The sequence below is a fragment of the Bos mutus genome, chromosome 26, assembly GCF_027580195.1.
Source record: "Bos mutus isolate GX-2022 chromosome 26, NWIPB_WYAK_1.1, whole genome shotgun sequence".
In the NCBI taxonomy this organism is placed as follows: domain Eukaryota; kingdom Metazoa; phylum Chordata; class Mammalia; order Artiodactyla; family Bovidae; genus Bos; species Bos mutus.
The window spans coordinates 27,048,421-27,069,088 of record NC_091642.1 but is presented as its reverse complement, the minus strand read 5'-3'; the positions used below and the strand labels follow the sequence as shown (position 1 = coordinate 27,069,088).

Here is a 20,668-nt window from a genome sequence, read left to right as displayed (position 1 = left end):
CAGGCCGGGCTGTGGGCCAGGTTGGGCCAGTACAACCTCTAAAATTCCCCCACCCTCCTCCCTCTGACTGGCAGAGCCAGCACTGCATTCTGCCCAAAGCACTGAGCCTGTAGATGTGGAGGGTGTGGAGACAGAGCCAGGACAGATGCCCAGTACCCTCTGCAGGGCCTGCCTACCTGAAGTCATGATCTTGCCTGGAGCTCCTGGTTCACCTGGGAGCGGAGGAAGAGAAGAGTGGTTCAATAAATCATTTTCAAGGCTTCTGATTGCATTTGAGACCCACTCCTAACCCTCAGGCTAAAGGCATTTGAATGAACTGGAGGGGAACAGGCAGGATGCATTAAGCACCAGTCTGTGCCCAGGAGACCCTGGAGGCCAGAGAGTCAATCTTCTTGGCTCACAATAGCTTTTGGACAAAGCTGGGTCTCTGCAAAGGGGCTTCACTGGTGGGTGTTGGAGAGTGTGCCTTTTTGATGAGGCCAGAATATGCCAATTTAGGAGTCATTCCCACTCCCATAGTCTATCTTCTCTCACCAGGGGCATCGAAGGCTCTTACTGGGAATTTCTTTAGGTGGAAAGAGTACCGAGAGGTCAAAGAGCAGAGGTAGTAAGCCTGCAGGGTCAAGTCTAGTTCCCATGCTCCTCAGGTGCCAATTCCCCGGGACAGGATAGGGGCCGTGCAAAGTTAAGGTGGTGGTGGTGGGGGGTGGCGGTCTGTGGTCTGAGGAATCCCGAGTTATGTAAAGGTTAACAGACGTCTTCTCTGCCCTGTGTTTCAGAGGATTGAAAGGGCAAATGTGCATGGGAGACTTCCAAGACGGGGATGGCAGATTCACACTTTCTCAAGGCCATCTCAGTGAGGGATCTCTGTGGACTGGAGACCCACAGATTCTAGAGAACCAAGAGAGTGAAGTAGAGGACGGAAAAGTCCTTGACTGGAACTTTCTTGTCATTTCCCAAGGCCTGTGGGTATTCAGTCATCCACACACAGAGGGGTGATGCTGATTTCCCCCTTTGGGGGAGCAGAGGGGTGGTCTCTACTTGTGTCCTGCCAGCCCCTGGGGGTCAAATCTAAGAAAAGTACTTGAGTTATTTTTGTTGGAACACAATCCAGTATCAGGTACAATGTCCGCCTCTTGTGCACACTGGACAGAAAGCCATAGCCCCTGGAGAAAGGCGGGGGGCTCTCCTGGAGAATCCCAGGCCTCTCCCTGAGCAGATCTGTGGACCTGGAGATGTGTTTGGCCAGGATGTGCTGAAAGAACTCCTTGGCCCCAACCAGTTGGAAATAGTTTCTGGAAAGTAGGTCCCCACAAGGTGACGGTGACAGAGGGCAGCTCTATGGAATGTCAGGGTTCAGGATGGTAGGCTCACAGGGACAGAAGGAGAGGACCGTCCCTGAGCAATGCCTGTCCTGGACTGGCCCAGGGTTGGGGGCGGATGCTAGCGTTGCCCTACTCGGAAGGGTCCAGTCCTGAGGATGCTCCCCCCAGAACTCTGACTTTGCCCTCTCAGTAGCTTCTGAGACCCTCCTGAATGAAAGCCCCCTCTCAGAAAGGGGGTGGCAGTGTCCCAGTTACACTGAGGTCTATGTGGATTATAAAACCTGTCCCAGGGAAGAGTCACACTACGGGGGGACCAGCCTAAGTGAGGGGATGGAGCACTCTCGGGGTGTTTTAGAGGTGGGATGGAAAGGCCTTCAGGGGTGGGGGCAGCACCCTTCCAGATCCTCCTTCATCAAAGGCTGGGGGAAACCCAGGCACCAAAGTGAGGTTCTAGATTGTGGGGAACAGAGTGGGGCTTGAAGATTCAGGGCTTAGTTGATCAGAAGAATCCTTGGCTCCTCAACCTCACAGCCTTCCTCTGAAGCCACTAGATGCCACTGTTGATCCAGGCTCTTGCCAGAGAGGGGCCTCCTGCAAAAATGACTAGTGACTGTCTAGTTTGTTTGCAAAGCCACTTACCTTTAACTCCTGGTCGGCCGGGGGTACCAGGAATTCCTGATGTGATTGAAAACAAGTGAGTCAGGATGATGAAGGGCAGCAATCTCAGACACCCTGTGGTGGCACCTAGCACTGGGTCACCTAGCAAGGCCGCAATCACGCACTGAAACCTGCAGGCCCAGCTGACTGACTTCCACCTGGGCCCAGAGGCCCCTCAGGCAGCCTCTTGCTCTGAGCCCTTCTCCATCTCTAGGAAATGGGGCAACAGCTGGGCTGGAGAGAGGCGGAGGTGCATGGACCCTGCTGTGGGGGATCCCCTGAAGCCTCAGGGAGTAGGGACTGGGCTATATATCTGATATATCAGATATATTCCTATATATTCCTATATCTGATAACACTGCCTCTTGCTTTCATCCACTGAATTCCACCAGGAAGCATTAGAAACAAGTCCCTGTGTGCTGAACTGTTGGGGGAGATGTTGTTTGATTTTATTTTGTATCTTTGCCTAATTTCCTTTAAGAGTTGGGGCTGGTGTGGTGACAGTTTCTCAGATCCAGGTGGGTGCACACTATTCAGCTATTGGACAGACTGGACACTGGCGCTGTCCCAGAGAGGCTGGGCCCTTCTGCGTGACACGACACCCACTCCCTGCTGAGCCATGGAGGCTGTGGTCTCTGTGGGACTAACGGGACTTCTGAGCCTCCTCACAGGGTGGGGGGGAGTGTGTGTGTCGGTGGGGGGGGTTGGGGGGTGGTCCCTGCACCATAGGGGGCCAGGCTCAGGAAGACAGAATTTGCTTGTGATCTAACCTCATCTCTCCAGAATGCCTTTCTAGATTGTTCTGTGAGTATTTTTCCTGCCTAAGGTGTTTCTTCAGACTCAGTAAAATGACCTGAACCCATTCTTGCTGGAGGGTGAGGGGAGGAGTGGAAACACTCTGGTGACTGGAGAAGCTTCTGCAGAATGCCAGGGGTGGGAGTGACCCAGTAACTCACCCTGAGGTCCTTGGGGTCCAGTGAGACCTATGCAAAACAAGACATGAAAGGAGAGTTGAAGGGCTGAGGAGCCCCCGCCTCAGCCCAGGAGCGGTGCAGGGAGATGAACCCTGTGTGTGGGGCAGCCGGACTCCAGGGTCCTCGTCACCCTCTGGGTGATGTGCAGTTCTCCGACCCACTGCTCCACTGAGGGGTGGTCCTTAGCCTTTTTGGGGTCTCAGACCCTTTGGTGTCTGAGAGCTACAAACCCAGAAAGTTCACACACTCATTGACTCTCATGCTGCCCCCTAGGCTATCTCCTTGGCACTCCCCATCTGTGTACCCGCCAGAGGAGCCAGGGGGCCCCCTGCTCCTCACAGGCCTCGGAGGATTGCCATCTGCCCTCATGGCTTTCCTGTTTTGATTTATTCCTCCTGCAGCTCTGGGGATCTTGCTCCTGTTGGGCCTTTGGTGGTGACCCTAACAGCGGCTTATTTTCCCAGACTGGCAGCCACTGGTGACTGTCCCAGCTATGGCCTGAGGAGGTCTGGAGGGCTCAGAGGAACCAGGAACTGAGTGGGTGATAAACTGCCATTTTTAAGAGACTCCTTGATGCTTTCTAGAACTCCTTGCTTTTGGTGGTGTTTTTTTTTTTCCTGAGTTGCCAGACTTGGTGACTGGGCTGTCAGGACCCACAGCCATTATGCCTGGCTCCAGCCAGCATTTTCCTGATGAGCTTCTGGAGGAAAATGGACTCAGAAAGGTATACACGCATACACACACAGCATGGCCAGCTCCCCCTTCCCGCTCTTTACCTGGCTTCCCTGGGTCCCCAGAAGGTCCTGGTAAGCCCCGGGTTCCCGGCATTCCTGGAAGACCTTGTTCCCCTAGAGAGAGCAGTGCCACATGGAGAGTTTTCCCTCTAGGCAAGCTGGCTGGCCCGCACCTGGGAGCTGGGCGCTCTTGGGGTTCTACTGAATAACTTGCCAGCAGATGGAAGGGAGGAAGTGGGTGAGACCCGGGCCTTGCACACCTCCCTGTGATATACACCCCCTGGCATTGTGATTGGGGTGCTGGGAGCTGCCTGCTGGGATGTGGATGGGACTCAGAAGGGTAGGCGGGGGAGGGGGGAGAGTGAGGAGAGCAGCTCTGTGACCAACCTCTTGGGCCTTGATGTCCGTCAGGGCCAGCGGGTCCTGGGAAAGCAGATCAAAGCTTTTCAGTGACTCTGGGAGCTTCCCTGGGACTCCTCCTTCAACCACCCTACGGCCTCGCAAGCTGTCTCCTAGGTGGGGGAGGGGGAGCCCATGCAGCCCCTCCCGCAGCCATGAGACACGGAAGAAGCCCTGTCCTTGTCACACTGCTGGGCACAGCTTTCCCCTGTCCTCTGTTCCTAATGCCTCTTTTCCTACTGAGAACTCTTCCATGGCCCACACTGCATGTCCCCGACAAGATGCTCAATGTGTGTTGGCCTGGAGGTCAGAGTCCTCTAAGATCTTGTCTTCTCTGCTGTAGGCATCATTCTAACCTCTGTTCAAAGTCATGTCCATCTGGGGCCAGCTCTTGCTTTTTGCCACCTCTCCGTCTTTCCTCACTCATATGGCTGCCTCTGGGGTTAAAATCTTCTTTCCTTTTTCAAACCATCTGAAGAGCCCCTTCCTCCCTTCTTCTGGTTGGAAGAAACCTCTCTCTCTGCTGTTTCCTCAGAGCACCCTGTACCTCTCATGACCCTCATCACCTCACACGAGCTTTATCTCCCCTCGAGGGAGGTAAAGCATCTTATTGCCCAGCACAGCATCCTGAACTCCATCAGCACTTCCTAATAGTTTGTTAAATGAATGAGATCATCAAGGCACCACATCCCCATCAGTGGGGCTTAAACCCTTCTGGGACATGTTGCCAAATGCCTGGCCACCTGGGGGGTCTTTGGCTAGCTTCCTTGTCCTGGCTGACAGGCCCCTCAGGAAGGGTCAGCCAAAGGACTGAACTCTGCGATCTGGCTGTGAGACCAGCCCTGGAGTATCAGGGCTGTGCCTAGAATTCTGCGGGTTCTGAAGAACCTCAGCTCTTGCCATCCTCCCCAGGGGCCTGAGTACCTTGGAGGCAGGAACTGGCGGGTGGAGGGGTGCGGAGGAGGGTGGCAGGGGAGGGGGGTGGACCATGTCTTGCCAAGGCCCCCACCCTCAGAGCAGTAAGATGCTGTCGGAGACAGTGGCAGCTCTGTGAGCCCCAAGAGGATGCCCAGATCCAGGAATAGCCTGTAAGTGGAGTCTCTGCCAGGCGTGGACAGATTAGAGAATGGGAGACACAGCTCTACACGGATCTCAGCTCTAGGGCATGATGATGATGGCAGCGGCACAGACCCATGGTGCCTGCTGCTTTGAGACACTCACCCATCGCTCCTTTAGCCCCGGGCTCACCCACGGCACCAGGTAAACCTTTCAAGCCAGGCTCGCCTGCAAAGGAAGTGGACTAGGTGATGGAGGAACTTGACCATAATAGAGCATGCCACCCTGCCAGACACCCTGAAGCCTGCCACCTCTCTGACCAGAGGAACTTGGCATGCCAACCGGAGGCTGGGGACACAGCGTCTGCTTTCATTCTAAAGTCAGGCCTCCCACCCCTGGCAGCAGGCATGGACTGGCCCAGAGGCCACGCCTGGTCTGGAGGGGCCTGTGTATGAGTCTCATTTCCTTGGCAACAAAAAGCTACCTCCTGTGGCCAAAGCACTAGTACTATTTCCTTTCAATCGTGCAAGCTGGCAGGAGGTGAGAGGAGAAAGGGATATGAGTAGTGTAAAGGCAACTAAATTCTTCAAAAGAATCAGAGACAATCATAAACTATCTTTCCTGTCCCAAACATATATTGCTGATGCTGGCTTATACTCCAGTCTAGATTGCAAGTCCTCTGAAGGTTTTTAGACAGAGATTCTATCTGATGCTTCTGTATTTTTTTTCCCCCGCTTACAGTATCCAATGGATTTATAAAAAGTCTTTAAAGTAACAGTAGATTCCTGTGTGGGACTGACCTGTGAGGCCTCGGGGTCCTTTCTCACCCTGGTCACCTGAAATAAACATGGGGTGGGGGGCAGGGATAGAGAAAGCAAGCATCAGTCAGGAGCAAGGAAAAGAATCTCACTCAGCAAGGGGTTGCAGAACAGTTCCCATAGTATCTGGAAGCTGCTGTCAGCTGAATGTTGGCGAGAACTCAGCATTAACAAAGACCCAGAAAGCAAGCTAGATAGATTTCTCCTGGGTCAGGGCCCACCCGCAAACTGACCCAGGCCTTTCTGTCTCACCAGTGGGTGCTGGGGGTAACAAGGAGTCCAGTCTAGTGGGGAGAGGCCTCAGGGCTGTGTCCTCGCCACTCCGAGGACCACCCGACTACAGCGCTGTGATGCTGGTGCTGCTTCCCCTCTCTGCCTCAGCAGCACTATCTGAGAGGCTTGACTAGAGTCTTGGATCCCTCCCAGCCCTAGGGTCTGGTCATCAAGACCCCGGGGCAGGGTTCACATCTGGGTTCCCAGGCCGTGGTGATGTCCGAGCAGCAGCAGGAGCAGCATACCTTTGGGCCCCGGTGGTCCCATGGGTCCTTTGTCACCTGAAAAGGAAATGGTCACCTCAGTGTGAAGAGCCTTGGTGGGACGAACAAGAAGGGGCAGAATCTGTGTCTGAAGTCAGGCTCCCCCACCGTCCTGACTGCCCCTTCCCCTCACATCACCTGTCAGCCTGCACAGGCTGTTGGCATGTCCACCAGACCCTCCCTGTGCCCCAGACCTCCTTCTTGAGTGAGTTGCATCTCTAAGCTAATGTCCCCTCCCTCCAGCCCCTCCACCCAGCTTACCTTTGATACCAGGGAGTCCCACTTCACCTCGGAGTCCTTGGGGACCTATAGAGCCTGCACACAGAGGAAACCACATGGGTGGAGGAGTGTCCCCAGCTTTGGAAGGGATGGACACGCACACGGATACATGCCTACATCCACACACACACCTACTGGGTACACATGCGCAGACAAACACACTCCCTGGGGTAGAAGCCAAGCGCTGCTGTTTACGGTCTCCTCCCACGTCCCCACTGCTTCATCCTGGACTAGGTTCCTGGCCCCTGTGATTCCCAGGCCCAGGCATGAGAGCCCCTTGTGGGCACCCTGGCAGAGACGCTGGACTGCAGGACAGTGTGGGCTGCAGCTTGAGACGCCCGGCTCGAGCTCTGGCCCACAGGGATGAGGGGAGGCAGGCGCTTCGCTCAGATCACGGCAGGATGGGAGCCGCCTGCTGGGAGGGCTGGAGGGTCTGGTGCCCCAAGTCAGGTAAGAACAGAGTCTCATGGGACCCACTGTACCTGACCTTAGCCACAGGGGACACACAGGCAGAAGTGAGCTTTGTGTCTCCAGGAGGCTCTCTAGAATTGCTTCTTTGGCTTTAAGAATGTTTGTTTCTCCATTTAACCGCCCTCTCTTTGCCTCAGAAATAGCATCTACTTTTGAGAAGAAGGCCACTGACCTGGGGGACCCTGCGGGCCAGGAGAACCGCTGGAACCTGAGGAGGACAATGCGACAGTAATGACCAGATGGGTCAGGTACAGGCCGGGACACTGACCCCATGCGGAGTGGCATGTGGCGGGGGTGGGGCGTACACCCCAGGTGAGGGCTGCGCATGCGCACCAGGACCCCAGAGTCGGCGGGTCCAGGAGTGACCCCAGTGTGAAGTCCTCCTTAGGAGGAGGTTGTGGCTGCCAGGATCAAGAGACCCCTTGCTCCTTCCCAGTTGAGCATTTGGGCTGAGGCAGGGGCAGGGAGGAGAGGGGACCAGCTGGACATCGCACTGTGAGAAGGCCCTATCCCTTGGCGTGTTCAGACAGATTGCTCTCGAATGTTTGCCTCTGGGCCCTGACTGGCAAGGAAATTGTCTGACTTCACCCACTTAGGGGCCACATAACAGGGTCATTGAACAGAGATGGAGGCATAACCCCCAAATTCACCACAGAGCCAAAAATACAGCTCCAATCCTGATTCTTTTCTGGGGAGGGGGACCCTCTCTGGGCCTGTCAGCCCTGGAGCTGTGGATTAGGGCTGTCTGGGATCCCAGTGCCTGGACCTCTGAGATCCTTCCTGGACATGGCAGACCTGGGCACTGTGTGGTCACTGGACTTACCTTTGGGACCGACAGAGCCTGGGACACCAGGTGGGCCCGGAATACCCGGTTTACCAGCATCCCCTGGGGAGAAATAAGCACTCTGAGAGGGCCCCCCCCCAACTTCAGTTGCCCACTCAGCCCATGTGGTATCCTTTGCAGGGTGGAAAACACTTCCCACCCCGCTGGTGGTCTTGGATCCTTTGGGCCTGAACCCACTTCCCAGCCCATGCCCCTTTCTTAGACCACAGGATCCAGCACAGACCCTGGCTCAGAGCAGGTGCTCAGCTAATGCAAGTGAAAGAGGGAGGGAAGGAGAACCATGTGAGGAGGAAGTGGATGCAGCCAGTCCTCCCAGTGAACGAATCGCCTCTTACCTCTGTCTCCTTTCTCTCCAAACCCAGGGGGCCCTGGTTCACCGCGAGGTCCCATGGGGCCTTCTCGCCCTCTCTGGCCCATGGGTCCCTCCATGCCAGGCTCACCTAAAGACAGAAATGCCCACCTCAGCTAGTCGCCAGCAGGCAGCATCTTGCTGGCAGGACACCTGCCTGGAGTCTCCACACCCATCTCCCTACTTCTCTCCCCCTGCAGCCCAGACTCAGTGCAGAAGCCAGAGAGCTTGAAAATGCAAGTGGATCATGTCCCATTTCTGCCCCAACCTGCAAACAGCTTCTCAGTTCACTGAGAATAAAAGCCATATCCTTGCAAGGTCTCCAAGGCCCCTCCCTCTTGACTCTTGGCCTCCTTTGAGGGCTCCAGACACCCTCCTCCTCCCCAAGCTCCTAGACCCTTGCCCCAGGCCTGTAGCTTCCCCCTCTGCCTGGAAGGTCCTGCTGGATCATCTTAGGCCTGCTCCCTCTCCCACTTCACATCTCTGCTCAAATGGCACCTTCTCAGCGAGGCCTTCCCTGCCAGCCTTATTTTCAATTACCCCTCAGCCCTTCCAGGCCCCCGGGCTCTATGCTCCTATTTCACCAGTCACTTCCTCCCTCTGTATACTTCACTAATCTATCATGTCTATTGTTTATCTGCACCCAAAAGTAGAAAGGCGTTCTCTGTTTTGTTCGCCATTCTCTCCCCAGCACCTAAAAGGGGGCCTGGCACACAGCGGGTACCTAACAGAAACATTTACTGAATGAATGAGTGAATGAGGGCATAAGTGAACAGAGACGTGATTCTTACCCACGTTGCCTTTCTGTCCCTTTGGTCCCTCCGGACCTTGGTGGCCCAAGGGCCCAGGGATACCTGCGGACACACAAGAATAGCTCAGCCTTGCTTTCCTCCCAGACCCCAGGAGCCAGGACCCATTAGTCCGCAACCCTAGCAGCACCCTCAGAGGCTACACACCTGGAGTTCCAGGGAACCCGCGGTCTCCTGTGGGAACGGAGAAAGAAAAGTCAAGCAGAGGACCCGGGCTGATCACCTAAGGGAGCCTCCGGTGGAATTCAGGTAGGATGGCCAAACCGCAATATGGGACGCTCAGTTAAGTCTGAATTGCAGATAAACACTGAACAAATTTGTAGTGTGTGGGGCATACTTATAGTGAAGAATGAGTTATTGTTTATCTGTGATTCAGATTTGACTGCATGATGGTGTGAAATGAAAATATCTCCTATATTAATGAACAAGAAATTTCACAGCCATCAGCGATTTCTGGCCTCCAAATGTGGATGAGGACTCCCCAAACTGCGATCCAGCAGATGCTGCCGTGCCCACGGTGATTGCTGAGGAGCTGGGGGGATGCAAGAAGCAAGGTGAACAAGGAAACAGGATTGAGCCCAGACAGCTGGGTGCACACGAAAGAAATGAATTCAGCGAGCCCAGAGGCTTGCCTCCTTCCATACACAGAGTGCTCACTTCCTTAACTGGATACCTGGTCTTTGATGTTCAGACCGCCTGCTCCCTTTGTTGCAAACTTGTATATAGCCTGACCCCCACTACCCGCTCAGAGCAGTTCTCTCAGAGGTCCTGACGTGCTGTTTTCAGGGCTCAGGGTCCTGAACATTCCCACCGAACAAAACAACTCTCCACTTTCAGGTTGTGACTGTATTTTTCAGTCGACAACGGTCAGGATGGGTTCACAGCCTGCAAGCCGGAGCCTTGGGGAGTGGAGTGCAGAGGTGGAGGCTCAGAGTGTGCGTGGGGGGCAGGGAATCCTCAAGTTGGGAGGCCGCCAAGTAGAGGAACCCCAGTTCCTGCACTGGGATCTCTTGGGAAGGGCGGTGAAGCTGAGAAGAGAGGGGGTGACCCTGCCATCTCCAACAGTGATTCTCAGAATGGTCTGTGTACCCCTGGCCTTGGAACCACCTGGGCTGATTCAGACCACAGGCCTCCTCAGGGTCCTTGCTGTGGGAAGCCCTGAGATCGGGTCAGTGACAGTACTGCCCCAGGGGCGCAGCTCTGTTCTGTTGGGAAGCCCACACCTCCCCCACTCCCTGCCCCTTCCCCAAAAGTCTGCGGGTCTGCACGCTGCTCCACAATTCATGGTCCTATCACAAGTGGGGGATGGCCAGGGAGGGTGGGAAGTGTGTTTTCTGGCACTTGCTGACTGCTTTAAACTGTCAACCCTCACTAATATCTAAGGTAAAAATTTACGTGTTCTATTTACCTTTAGGGCCTTGAACTCCCATGTCACCTAAAATAAGAGAGACATGAAAACTGTGAGATGTGGTGAGAAGCCAAGGGCCATTCTCTCCTAGAGGTCAGTGGACAGCATGTAAATGACATTCCATAGTGAGCTGGCGTGTGGCGTGGCTTCCTCTCCATCACCATCGGTGTCTCCTGGGCTCGTCACTCGCCTCTCTTAGATGACACTTTAGCTCCCTTCCCATTCTAAGATATTCTGACGGTACAGCCAGTTCTCAGCCCTCCCAACAGATTCTGTAAGATCTTTCCACTGCTCATCCTTCAGTTTGAAAAATAAAAAGTTTTCCAACCCCCCCCCCCCAATCCCCACCCCCAGAAAACTTGGCTCCAAGTGCAGGAAAAGGGCTCCATCCACTGCGATACCTTTAGGCCCAGGGCTTCCTCGGAGATTTCCTACAAGAGACAGCAAAGCTGGAGTTAGCTACACATCTTCTGTGTCACACACACACAAGCACAACACACACATACCTGAAGGGGATCAGGGGCATGGTGGGATGAAACAGGCTAGGGCTAGCTACCTGATTCTAAAGTATGCAGGCTGGACAATGCTCCCCAGCTCTCAAGTTTTCTAACCATAAAATGGGATACCAATATGGGTCCTCCCTCCCTCCCAGAGCTGTCAAGAGAGCTGAGTGAGGAGCGCTGGGGATTGCCCTAAACAGACACCACACCACATACAGGAGCCAGGACTGGGAGCTGCTGGCCTTTCCCCCTGTGATGTGCTCACCATTTTCCTGTTCTGTCATCAGCCTGACCTTCATGAATTGCCAGACGTCCTCCAGATTGTAGTCGTCAAGCTCAGATTTTCCTAAACCTTCCCCCCAGCCTGGGCGCAACCCCCTGCACAGAGTCCTGGCTGCTCCTCTCCATCTTCTCGTTGTAAGACAAGCGGCCCCCGCATTTTCTCCAGCTCCTCCACACGTGCCTTCAGTTTCCTCACCTCCTCGGCTGGAACAGACACACAGAGACAGCATCAGCACAGGAGCCTGCCAGCCAGGGCCCTCCTAGTGCTCCAGGGGAGGCTGAAATGGGGGCTGTGGATTGGTGGCTTCTTCACGCTGGAGGGACATTTTACTGGAATATTTTTGGGGAGATAGTCTGCCATGGCTACCAGCAGGTTGATCTACTCAAAACTGGAACTGAGCCTTGAAGAAGCCTGGCCATGGTGACAGAGATGGCCCTCAAGTCTCACAAGGGAGCTGGTGTGAGAGTCAATGGAACGTGGAAAGTAGAAAGGCTATGAGAGGTCTGGCCTGATTATTAAGGGCAGCCAGGTGCTTGGAGCAGGATGCCACTGGCATGGGGCCCTGGGCCCCTGAGAACCAGAAGCTGTCTTAGAGACTCAGCTCCGCTATGGAGAAGTCACAGGACCTTGATCAGAGGCCTCCTGGAGCCCCAGCCTCCTCATCTGCAGGAACAAGGGGTCTGCACCCATGATCTCAGGCCCCTTGGCACCTGACACTTGGGATACTTGCTGGTTCCTGCCCTTCTGAACAGGCAGCGGGGAGCTGCCACACGTACCCAGAGCGATAAGGCCGAAGAGCAGCCCCAGGAGCAGTAGCCAGGTGAGCAGCAGGCCCAGCAGCCACTTCCACCAGCTGCACCAGGAGCCGCAGGGGCACCAGGTAGGCGCTGCCCCCCACGAGCCCTTGCTCCCTCCACCAGCGGCCCCACTGCCAAGGGCACCGCCGCTGCCGCCGCCGCCTCCACCACCACGGCGGTGGTCGTAGCCGTGGATGTCTATGGAAGAGAGGGCAAGGGTAAGGTGAATGCCGGCGGCTCGTGCCCCCCTTCCCTCCAAATTCTCTAACTTGTGGTGATTTCCTGCAGGCCTGAGTGAATATGAGTGGGCTTGCAGGTAGGTCCCTGTGGCTCCTGGGGAATAAACATGGAGCTGTGGTGGCTGGTGCTGAGCAGAGGTCTGACAATCCTGGGCTTGAGCTGTGTGAGCCTGAGAAGGTCCCTTAAAGTCCCTTAAGGTCCCTTAAGGAGAAGGTCCCTGTTTCCTCTTTTTATAAAATGGAGTTCAAAGTTGACCTTTCTTCATGAAATGGATGTTAAATGAGATAAGGCATGCAGCGTAATTAGCAGAGGATGTAGCAGAGAGCATCAGGGTTAAAATTCTTGATTATTAATATGGATCTGCCACCACCTTCTGCATTTCACTAAGCCCAAATCTGAATAATCCCCATCTCCACATCTCAGTTCACAAGCCTCTTTCTTTGTAATCCCCACAGTGCCTAGAACTATACTCAGCACTTAAAGGGTGGCCAGGAGGCTTTTTCTTTCTTTTTAGTGAAAGTGTATTTTGTTTTTAATATCTAAAGTGGGCCGATACTCCTTGATTTCCTTCTCTCACAAGATGATGGGAGCAGGTGAGGAAGGTGTAAGGGACTGGAGATGTGTGTAATCTTAGGGTCACCTTGAAGGCGTGTGGGCAAGGGGAGGAGAGTGGTTTGTAAGACCCACCAGTAGCCCTGCTGTATTGCTCCTGCCATGTTGACAGATCCTGGACAGATAGTTGGCACCCAGGCAGTAGGCACCCAGACAGTGGGCGTTCCGCAGGTACAGTGTGACTGTGAGCATGTCTCCTGAGCTGAGCTCCTTCTGCAGCCCTGCTTTGGCCCCCAGCCAACCCCTCCACTGCCCTCCACCCCACTCCCTTTGAAGGCTTTTGGGGAAACTCTAGAGCTAGGGTGTTCATGTGTGCACTGGCTCCAGGCTAGGGGGCTGTTATCTGGTCCATTCACCATCGCCAGCTCCTCCACTCCTGATGCTGTGGGACCCGCCGCTCTTACTCACCTGCAGAGGCCCCGTTGCCCTTTGCAGTCACAGTCTTCACATCTCCTGAAAGAAATACGGAGATCACTGTTTTGGCTGTGCCCTTAAACTGCAGGAGCCCACAGGACGGTCCAGCCTGTGCGTAGACCTGGAGTGGGGCTTGAAGTAGGTGTGCCCCAGGGACCTCGTGGAACAGCCGTGTGCAGGAACACCATTAACTCAGTCCTCACGGATCTCATACTGCAATAATTATGTTGATGAAGACTTGGCTTGGCAAACAGTTCACAGTGGGCAAAAATACACTGTAATAAACTTTTGTGACCTTAAAGCCCAAGACATTTTTTGGAGGATGTACTAGGGGTGACCATGGCATTCAAACAATAAATGTGCTTGTGAGAAATGACTCTTGATGTCTTGGTTAAAAGGCTTTGCACACAGGTTCCTAACCTGAACTGGAAGGAAAAGAAAGGCAAAGATGGGCTGGGAGGAGGGCTGAGAGTGAGTCCCAGATGCTATACGATCACTGAGTTTGTGGGTGTGTGTGAGATTTTCTGGAAAAAGTGTTTACAGCTTTCACCAGGTTCTGAAAAGGGTCCTTTGGCTCCACAACCCAACCTCCACCCATGTAAGGAACTGCTAATTTAGAAGACCTAGCTTCAAATAATCAAAGAAGAAACACTTAAGTATCTCGAAAAAAAAAAGTAGAAGACTTAGTGTTAGACCTTGAGAGGATTGTAATTGATTTCATTTGCATTAAAAAAAAAATGTTCCGTGGCTTAACTTTTCTCTTCCTTTATTGAGCTCCCTGAAATCCATGATTTGGAGAGATTCACAGGAACCACCATGTGAAGAAATATGGTAATCCAGGACAGAATCCAGGTATTTGGGAAGAAAAAAAAGCTAGCAAGTGGTTTGCAAAGCTTTTTTCTATGAGTTCTGAAAGTCATGGGAGGACTAGTAAGGGCCACAGGAAGTCTTTGCTTCCATGATAAGCACACACGAATCAATAGGGGAGTTTGGGAAAATGCAGTCTCTGACACAGCAGGTCTGGGTTAGGGCCCAGGACTCTGCATTTCTAACATCCTCCTGGCTCTGATGATGCTACTGGTCAGGACCACACTCTGAGGTCTCGGAAGACAGATCAATGACAGACGGAACGGCCAAAGTGGACAGCGATCAGATTTGCTCTTACCGTTAGCTTCTGACACTAGGTAGGTGTCGGTGTATGCAGCTTGTTTTTCCTTTTTTAGGGTGTCCTCTGAAAAAGAAGCTGTGCACACAACCCGTGATGATCCTGGATCTTCTCTCCCCACTCCCCCACCCACATCCTTTCCCGCTTGCAGAGGTGGAGGTTGGCCTGGTAGGAAGAGGGCCCTGCTTTCCTGGGGTTAACCCCCCCGCCCCAGTCTGGGCCTGTGGTTAGGTAACTTATTATTGCCCAAAGACCCTGTTAGGAGCTCTTTGCTGGAATTTTCCTAGCTTGTCTGCATTCAAGGCAGACCCCGGGACATTACTCAAGACAGTTTTCATTTGAATGGAGTGACTATGGTTTCATCACTCAGACATCTCATACCACCTTGCTAGGACATTTGCCTACACTGTCTTTCTTCCAAAACCTGAGTCTCTTGGGCTCCCACGTACTTGCAGCGACGCTGGCTGGGGAGGCTGTAAAGACCTTCCCGCTGTCCTTGGTCATGATCAGCAGCTCCATCTCCTTCTTGGCGGGCGTGTTGTCCTTCTCCAGGATCAGGAATTTACAGTCCTTGTGCAAGAGGTCATCATTCTGGACATTTGTGGTGCTGGCTGGAGAGGAAAGAAGTGGGTGATGAGGATGGAAAAGGTGGAGGGAAAGGAAAAGGGAAGAAGTAACCAGGAGAAGAAAAGGAGGGTGGAGGAAAAGAAAGGGATAAGTGGGTGTGTCTGAGGGGCTCCTGCTCTCGCTGACACTGACAGCCATTACTGAGAAGCATCTTGGGGACCAGAGACATCTTCCCCTGCGTGGCTGGGCCTGGCCATCAGGAGGTTGGGTCAACATCAGAAGCACTGGGGGCTGGCCTGAGGGGCTGGCTCCCATCTGGACTCTGTAGGATCTTCAGTGAATGGGCCAAAGTTGGTATGCCAGGCAGGCCCTTCTTTAATTAATTGGTAGGTTCATTTCTGATGGAAAGTCTCAAGTGTTTGCATGCTGAGGGAGCTTTTCCAGACCACCGCATCCAGCATGCACACATCCCTGTCTCTACCACCTCACTATGTCTGTCCTTCAACTACGTGTCATATTCTGTAATTACATTGTATACTTTGTCCACTTGTCTGTTATCCACTTTGAACTGTCAGCCTGGGGAGAATGGGAACTTAGCCTCTTCATCTGTGTCTGCATAGCGCGTGCCTGTTCAGTCGCTAAGTTGTATCAGACTCTTTGCAACCACATTGACTGTAGCCCACCAGGCTCCTCTGTCCATGAAATTTTCCAGGCAAGAATACTGGAGCAGGTTGCCATTTCCTCCTTCAGGGGATCTTCTCAACCCAGGGATAGAACCCTCATCCCCTCCGTCGGCAGGTGGATTCTTTACCAGTGAATCACCTGGGAAGCCCCTGTGTCTACGCCGGGCACTCAGAACACTGTCTCACACAAAGCAGGTGCTTGGTAAACAGGTTTTGGATGGATAACTTGTTGAATGGAAGGAAACACACCAGGATCATAGCAGCGGAGAAAACAGGCTACCATGTGTCATGTGCCCGAGTTGGTAAAGATGCCACAGAAAGTAGGGAGGGTGTGGCAGCTTCCAGGGGGCACCTTGGCTCTTGTGGTGGGGGCTGGGCTGTGTGGGCCTGACCTTGGGCAGGTATGGAGGGTGGAGCTTCATGGCCCCCTTGGACAGGAAGGCCAAGGTAAGGTGAGAGGCACACCCAGCTGCTCACTTCTGGAAAAACCAAGAGGCCCTCGGGTGAGTCCCATTTGTAGACCTCCCATTTGTAGTCCCATTTGGGCCACCCATGGGTTATGTCCCCTCCTGCCACATGTGACTAAGGAACAGACCTTCTTGTGTGCTGGCCTGCCTCCGGTAGCTGGCGACAGCACTTACCTGCAGAAGTGGACACCCCAGTGCTCACAGCAGTGGGGCTCTGGGGCATGTTTTTCTTCACACCATATGCTGCAAGACAAGAACCACTGAATGAGTGGGGCACAGGAGGCAGCTCCGCACTGTGTAGAAGCAGCTGACCTGCCCTGGAGACAGGCAGCCTCCCCAGGGGAGAGGAAGATGATAGTGAACAATAATAATGAACAGAATAATAATGAATCATGAAATCAACTCTCTCCAGCCATGGGGACAACAACTTAGATGAAACTTTGTATGATATAATCCTCATCCTTGGAGGATTGTCCCAAAGGCCACCTCCTCCATGAAGACCTCTTAGACTCCCCCCTCCCCAAACACACACACACATCTACTTCCCTTCTGAACTCCTACAGTATCAACACCTGCTCGGCACACCTTGATTCATGCTCTGTTACAGGATCCCCCAAATGTTTCATATGTGTGAGACGTTCACTCTTTGCGACCCCCTGGACTATATAACCTGCCAGGCTCCTTTGCCCATGAGACTTTCCAGGCAAGAATACTAGAGTGGATAGCCACTCCCTTCTCCAGGGAATCTTCCTGACCCAGGGACTGAACCCAGATCTCCCACACTGCAGGCAAATTCTTTAGCATCTGAGCCACCAGAGAAGCCTTCCAACTAAACAGTAAGCAAGTTGTGGGCAAAGGCTGAGGCTCGTGCCTCTTCTGCCCTGCCTCCCCCACGTTTGCACAGAGGGGTGCACTAGAAAGTCAGCCAAATGACTGATATGCAGTGACAGCGGGCAGTTAAGGACAGTGGTGAGACGTGGGGACACAGAGGACACACCCCAGCAAGGCTCTCACTCGCGTCTGAGCCAGCACTTGACCGAGACTGGCATCTCTGGTCAGTGTATGGAGGCTTGTTTCTTTGGTGGCAAAGGTCAATTGACTTTTAGGGACATTTTGGTCCCACTAATTCCATTGCTGAAAAGGCCTATTGTGAGCTATAGCTGCAAAGAGGCGTTGCTTCCCAGCCCCGAGGCTCCAAACCCCAGTTACAGACCTGTGGAGGTGGCGGCCATGCCATGGGACAGGGTGGATGAGCTGGGGGCCAGATTGTTCTGCATGCCGAACACTGAGAAGAATTGAGGATGGGTGAGAGCAGGTACATAGATGAGGCCCTCTAAGTAAGGCAGCCAGCCCCAGGAGCCCCCTAAACCACTTTCACGATGAGTGCTCTTGCATATGACAGAGATTCTGAACCTTCTCAGTTCCCACACTCTTACTGACATGGTAATTTTTTAAACACTGTTTCTTCCTCCCACTGCCCCATCCAGAAAATTCCTAAGCTCCATTTATTGACTAACTTAGGTCCACACAACTTAATAGTAGTAGTTTGCATAGGGTCTGACAGATGTTACAGTATGCCTCAAAAATTTCAAATATCCCAGGGGTTCCCTGCAGGACCCGGGGGTGCCTTGGTATACAGCATGGGAACTGCAGATCCAGACACAATGGCTGAGGCACTAACAGGGAAGGACCCTATTTTTCCTTCTGACTCAAGCACATAGAAGTCCCCTCACCCCCAGTAGTATTTCAAAGACTGGTTGGTTGTCTGTTTTTAACAGTGTAGAAGCTCATTCCTCCCTAGCTAACAGCTTCTTGTATTCCATCCTATCTGGAGTTTGGGGCACAAAATCCAACATCAGCCCACCCTCCTGAGTGAGGACTTTGCAGAGTAAACTAGCAAAGGCAAGAGGAAAAAAGCTTGAATCTGGTATCTGCTGGGTTTGTGGGACACTAGTTAATTGGAGTTGTTGAAATCAGAAGTTAAGAAGGTCAAGGAAAATAAAAACGGCCTACATCACTATGTGATATTAGTCGTGATATCACAGAAAGAAGGCAGATTCCTTTAACAAAAGAAATGGGCTGATAACTTATTCACATATAGGCTATGATGAGTGAATAAATACTTTTAAAAGATTATACATCTGCATTGGAAGCAAAGCAGTAACATTGTTTGAGCCCCCAAGGAACTACAACATTTAAGATGCAGTTAAGTTCTTTCTAAATTAACAGTGCTTTCCACCTAAAAATGTCACGAGCTCTGCCTCACTTAGTCCCTTTACTTCCATCTCTCCACCTCTCATATTAGATAAAGGGACAGGCACAGAATAAGCACGTAAGTGCAGCCTCTGGCCCCCTTTTCCTTGGGGACTGAGCTGCTTCTATGATGGAGGGCAGGCTCTGGGCCTTCTAACGCAGCTCCTTGGTTACTGTTCTGCGCTGCCGTGTGTATGGAGGAAGTCCTCATGCTCTTGGTCAGGAAGAACATCTTCCCTACAAACCATTCCATTTCCCTCACTAGGCAAGAGCAACCATTTTTTTCAGGCTGGCAAGCACTGACCTGAGGAGCTGGTGCTGATTCCGGGCTGCAGAGTTGCAGAGCAGGAGGCCATGTTATTTGGAACTCCAAAGACTGCGGGGGAGGGAAGAAGGTTGGTGAGAGTACATCCACACATAACAGGGGCGAGAAGCACTGGAAGAAAGGCCAGCGTTGCACTGTGTTACACTACTGTTTTTAGGAAAACCTTGGGCTCCTGCTTTGCAGCATGGAACCAATCATTAGTCCATGGTGTGCCTTGGGTCATAATAGCCAGTGGGCAGCCGCAGGTTGGTGGGGCTTTGAATGGACATCGATTCCAGCCAAGCCCTTCTCGTTCGTGACTGCTTCATAGAGAGGGCACTTAAAACCTAGAGAAGTTAAATGATCTCTCAAGTTCACACAGTTAATCCTTATATTTGTTTTCATGTTCTTTCTCATGATAAAGATATAGATATAGCTATAGGTAGATACACTTTACCACATAGTCCTTTCCATAGGGGACCCACCAGAGGAATCAGCATAGAAGTTGAAGTTCCAGTGAAAAAATCTTGGGCTGCTTGGCCAGAGGAAGCCCTTCTAGGAAGGCATGGGGATGGCAAATGCCGGTGGGGCCGTTCAGCTCCAGCGTGAGATGTGGAGGGGTCAGGACAGGGAGGGGCTGTGAGCCGCAAGCCACATACCTGATCCTGCAGAATAGGCATTGGTGTTGAGCAGGGATGAGCTCTGGGTTGTGATGTTGTTGTGATAGGTGCCCATGGAGGACCCCGCCGGCAACGTGGAGGACCACACGTGGGAGGGAAGGTTGGCATCCAGGATGGTTGTATCATAGGTGCCAGACACTGAAAACATACACACACCCCAGTGAGACAAACCCATTCTCCGTGCTGGGGGAGCCCAGTGGGCTTGGTTTGCCAGGACTTTCCCAGTTTAGCCCTGAAGGTCCCTAGTCCTGGCAACTCCCTCAGTCTAAGGAAACTGCAGGAGCTGGTCATCCCACTTCTGTCTGAAATCTTGTTGCTGGTGAAAACCTGATCTCTTGGGTCAGAAATTCTTGTTGGCTCTTGATGAAATTTGAAGTAGGTAAATTTTGCTCTAGGGTCCACCCATTTCTCCTCCTAAGCCCCCCTCACCACCTCCCAGTGCACTGTCCCCGCTAATGGTCTCTCTCTCTCTCTGTTGCTGACACCCCTTCACAGATGCCGTGGAGCTACGACTCCTTTACAGTAGAATTCCAGACAGCAGTGCAGGAAGGGAAGTCCTCAGTTCCGAGGCCGCTCTGTACCGGTGGCAGCCTTCTCCTGTTGAATGCTCCTTAAACATTTCTTTGTGCCAACCAGGCCCAAGGGGCATGCTGTTACCCTGAGTGGCCTTGGGCACATCTCAAATCTGAAGCCAATTCTGCCTATTTGTTACCTGAGTGGGAGTTAGCCACACAGGTCACAAACTACTCTGAGGTTTTGGTTTTATATTGAAAAACAAAAGATGACTATCTCAAGCTTTTTTTTTGTTTTTTTTTCAGTAGTGAGAGGAAAGCTTCACCTCATATATAGCAGAACTGGCTTCTCCTCACCTCCCCCCAGGGACCTGCTGATTCATCTCTCTGCCTCCCACAGAACCCACCTTGCACTTGGCAGGCACATGATGTATGAGTGCTGAACTACACTCATCCTGCTTGTCTTCCCCTCAGTCTACCCTGCTCATTGCCTTTCCTCAGTGCCCGGTGCTTGGAATAGAGACAGTACATA

The 20,668-nt window shown here is 52.8% G+C and overlaps 1 protein-coding gene across 1 annotated transcript in view; it reads right to left on the bottom strand.

The window, feature by feature from the left end:
* The window catches only part of COL17A1 (collagen type XVII alpha 1 chain), a 46,923-nt gene that overhangs the window by 11,662 nt on the left and 14,593 nt on the right, over window positions 1-20,668 (bottom strand). Inside the window, 27 exon segments of the mRNA XM_070363591.1 lie at window positions 177-212; window positions 1,965-2,000; window positions 2,939-2,965; window positions 3,733-3,804; window positions 4,078-4,113; window positions 5,311-5,373; window positions 5,946-5,981; window positions 6,482-6,517; window positions 6,761-6,814; window positions 7,422-7,457; window positions 8,073-8,135; window positions 8,429-8,533; window positions 9,234-9,296; window positions 9,399-9,425; window positions 10,660-10,686; window positions 11,061-11,090; window positions 11,425-11,512; window positions 11,514-11,592; window positions 11,594-11,645; window positions 12,219-12,437; window positions 13,500-13,544; window positions 14,671-14,748; window positions 15,120-15,281; window positions 16,562-16,630; window positions 17,601-17,672; window positions 18,945-19,016; window positions 19,604-19,762. Of these exon segments, the coding sequence (XP_070219692.1) occupies window positions 177-212; window positions 1,965-2,000; window positions 2,939-2,965; window positions 3,733-3,804; window positions 4,078-4,113; window positions 5,311-5,373; window positions 5,946-5,981; window positions 6,482-6,517; window positions 6,761-6,814; window positions 7,422-7,457; window positions 8,073-8,135; window positions 8,429-8,533; window positions 9,234-9,296; window positions 9,399-9,425; window positions 10,660-10,686; window positions 11,061-11,090; window positions 11,425-11,512; window positions 11,514-11,592; window positions 11,594-11,645; window positions 12,219-12,437; window positions 13,500-13,544; window positions 14,671-14,748; window positions 15,120-15,281; window positions 16,562-16,630; window positions 17,601-17,672; window positions 18,945-19,016; window positions 19,604-19,762 (1,842 nt within the window).